Source organism: Parasteatoda tepidariorum, chromosome 10 (genome assembly GCF_982258835.1).
Source record: "Parasteatoda tepidariorum strain Cologne lab strain chromosome 10, Ptep-v5.0, whole genome shotgun sequence".
NCBI classification, from domain to species: Eukaryota; Metazoa; Arthropoda; class Arachnida; order Araneae; family Theridiidae; genus Parasteatoda; species Parasteatoda tepidariorum.
Window position 1 is genome coordinate 6,715,867 of NC_141764.1, and position 3,918 is coordinate 6,719,784.

The 3,918-nt window shown below is 36.6% G+C and overlaps 1 protein-coding gene across 1 annotated transcript; it reads left to right on the forward strand.

Moving 5' to 3' along the window:
* Positions 1 to 911: 911 nt before the first annotated feature.
* On the forward strand, positions 912 to 1,805 carry LOC147802111 (uncharacterized). The gene has a single exon (XM_087153717.1). It carries the CDS (start codon positions 912 to 914, stop codon positions 1,803 to 1,805), a length of 894 nt encoding a protein of 297 aa, XP_087009843.1.
* The last annotated feature ends 2,113 nt before the right edge of the window (positions 1,806 to 3,918 follow it).

A 3,918-nucleotide genomic window follows, 5' to 3' on the forward strand; every position in this document is an offset into this window, starting at 1 on the left:
TTGGATTGCGCTGCTTCTTTTCTTAGCTTAATAAACCAACAGAATGCTATTATTTATGCTTTGAGAGGACAGATACATGAGAGATCTGAGATCGTTAAACAGTTAAAGCCAACTTTTGCTGCGGTGACTGCATCGGGTACTTCCACTCAAGGCATTACTGTGGAACCAACTTTGAAATCTACCTTTTCAGGACGCAAACAAGAGCACGTCCTTCTAATTCACCCTAGGAATCCAGATAGTTCATCCGATGCCACTAGACAGGAGATCACCAATAAGATTAATCCGATTAAACTTAAGATCGGAGTCAAGCGTGTCAATAAGATTAGAAATGGTGGGCATTATTGTGCAGGTAAGCGAGGAGGAGGAAATAGAAAAACTGAGAAAGGAGACCTGGGAAAGGACTTTACTTGTGGTAAGCCAAAGAAATGGAATCCAAGAATTATATGACGTACAAGAGGAATTTACTAGGGAAGAATTGGTCGAAAAAATTAAGGAGCAAAACCCAGCCCTTGAACACGCAATCATTGACGTTAAATTTCCATTAAGGGCAAAGAATGGTAACCACTGGGTTATCGAAACTGATCCAGATACATTTAGGGCAGTTTTACGATTAGAAAAAATAAACCTGGGTTGGTACAGAATTAGAATAAAGGAATATATACGAGTCATGCAATGTTTTAAGTGTTGCTCTTTTGGCCATATAGCAAAAAACTGCAAAGCAGAAGAGGTATGCGCAAACTGTTGCAGTAAGGGCCACAAGATTGATAATTGCACTGCCAAAAGTAGGTGCATTAATTGTAAACAATCGAATCAGAGATACAACTTAAACCTTCCTACAAACCATAGCTCACTCTATAAATACTGTGAAACCTACATCTGGGAGAGAGAACAGATTATTAAAAGAATAAATTATGGATAAAGATATTCACAAACTTAAAATAGCTCATATTAATCTTAACCATTCCCATTTTGCTAATGCTCAACACTCCGTAGATTTTATCTCTAAACAGATTGCTGTAAGTTCACTAAATGAACCCTATTTCAACATAGATAATAAAATTACAGAATTTCAGACAGGAATAGATATAATTGCTGGTGATCATAGGCCAAGAGCGGCAATTCTCATAAATCATAAAATAGTTGACTTTTTACCTATTACTATTAAAAGAGACTTAATAATCAGTGAAATTAGAATACGGGATTTCAACTTTTACTTTGTGAGCATCTATGTTCCCCCTTCGGCGGTGATTGCACCATCACTGGATGAACTCCAAATGCATCTTATGCAACTTCCGACCTTACCAATTGTTATCAATGGAGATTTAAATGCTAAGAGTTACTTGTGGGGTCCTGTTGAGGATGACAGAGGTCGAGAATTGGTGGAGTTTGTCATCCTAATGGATATGAATATTGAAAATGATTCTAACTCTCCTCCAACCTTTGACTCAATCACTGGCCGAAGCTGGATTGACGTCACACTTACCCGTGGTGACGTCGAGGTAACAGATTGGCAGGTATCTGACGAGGAAACAATGAGTGACCATAGGCTCATAATTATGTCAATAGCTTTGGAAAAAACACCCTCTCTTGCTTCGAAACACATTAACTATCATGACTTGGATCTCTTTACATTCTCATCATCCTTTAAGAGACTTGTGATGGAGAGGAAAGACACTCTAGCACAGATAACCACTACATCTCAATTGGACGATTTTCTTGAAGATGTAACTCAGAAGATTACCAATATTTGTCATAGCTCAAAAAAGAAAATCTGTAAGAGCCATAAAAATAGCCCTAAATGGTGATCGGTTGACCTCTCCATACAAAGAAAGAAGCTGAGAGCAAGAAGAAGACTTTTTCAAGCTGAAAAGGATCTTCAACTTAGAATTGAAAAACAAATTGAATACAAAAAAGAAAACGCTATCTATAAAAGAAACATTAAAAAAACGAAAAAGGAAAGACTAAAGATTTATCTTAAAAATATTACAACCCAAGAGTGCTTTGGTCCTGGTTATTTGATAGCCAGAGAGAGGTTTAATAGCCATCATGACTTTAAACAGATACATAAATCAGATGGAACTATCACTACCACTAGAAAAAACCACAGTTGAAGCTATCCTGGAATATCATTTCCCATTGGACCAACACCCCTCCCCTTTGCTGGAACCTGAAAGTTGTAACAAAGATCAACTATTTACTAAGAATGAAATTACAGTTGTTGTTAATAGTATAAAGAACAATAAAGCTGCAGGTTCCGATAACATCCCCCCTGAAGTCATTAAATCCATATTCTACTTGGAACCAAAATGGTTCATTGAAATCCTTAACAAGTGTCATTCGCTAAATTATTTCCCTACATTATGGAAGAAAGCTAAATTAGTTCTTCTCCCTAAACCTGGAAAGGATTTACACCAACCTGAAAACTATCGTCCCATTTCTCTTCTTCCGGTTTGGGGGAAAGTGTTGGATAAATTAATAACAAATCGATTAGTCTTTCACTTTGAATCTAATAACATTCTACATACAGATCAACACGGTTTTCGGAGAGGTAGATCGACTACCACAGCTATGAAGTCCTTACTTGAGAAAACTAAGAAAATAAAGGATAATGAACATCACGCACTGGGTATTTCCCTTGACATCAAAGGTGCCTTTGATAGCGTCCTATGGAACAAAATTATAGAAGAATTGAATTCCTGCAACTGCTCCTATGACTTAGTTAAGTTGATTTCAAGTTTTTTGGACAACAAAAGGATCCTGTTTGATATCCAGAATGAGAAGTTGGAGAGACCTCTAGCAAGAGGAGTCCCACAGGGTTCAAGTCTGGGACCGATCTTATGGCTACTTATAGCGAACACTCTTTTAAATATGAAAAGGGAATCTAATGAGCAAATAATCGCATACGCTGATGACTTCCTTTTACTTCTCAACGGAACATTTCTTGATAGACTTGGACCCCAAGCCACTATGATTTTGACGAAATTTGAAAATTGGGCTACGTCCCACAATCTTCAATTCAGTACCAAGAAAACTGTCGCGATTGTATTTCCCAAAGCCAATCGGGTCTCAAGATGACCAACTATAAAACTCTGCGGGGCTAACATTGCAACGAGGGAAACCATAGATTATTTGGGATTTAGATTGCATTATCAGCTTTCCTGGTTGCCTCACCTTGACTTTATCTATAGCAAAGTTACTAAATTTCAATCTAAACTAAATAGAATCTCTGGGGTCGACTGGGGGATTGGCCCTGATGTTCGGAAATTCATCTACCTAAACAGCACTCAGAAACTTATCTTATATGGAGCAGAAATTTGGTTTTCCCAACAGGTAAGAATCATTAATAGATTGAAAAAAATGGAAAGAACTTCTTTACTATCTATCACTAAGGCATACAAGACTGCATCTACTGACTCTCTCCAAGTACTTGCTGGAACAATTCCTCTAGATATGGCAGTAAACATAGAAGCTCAACTTAATAATATTTTTCAACATGAAGAAGAACATATAATCTATAAACCAATACCTACATCTTATACTTATCATCCGGCTGAAGAAATTTTACTTAAATATCAACTGCATTTACCTACTTATAAAGGACTAGAATTATTTACAGATGGATTAAAAATTTTAGTTAACAATGACATCCGGGGGTCACATTTTGCGTTAATTTATCCACTTCGTATTTTTTTTTTACTTTCCTATATGGTTTAGAATACTTGATTTAGAGCAGGGGTGTCAAACTCGCGGCCCGCATGAACATTTTTGTGGCCCAGTCAATATATCCGAAGCAGAGTAGAAATAATTTGGAAAAGTGAATTAGAAACGAAACCAGCATAGAAAATTATAATATACTTTATTTATAAACTATACGGATTATTTTAAACTGTACCCGCGAAAATATAAAATTCTAATTGG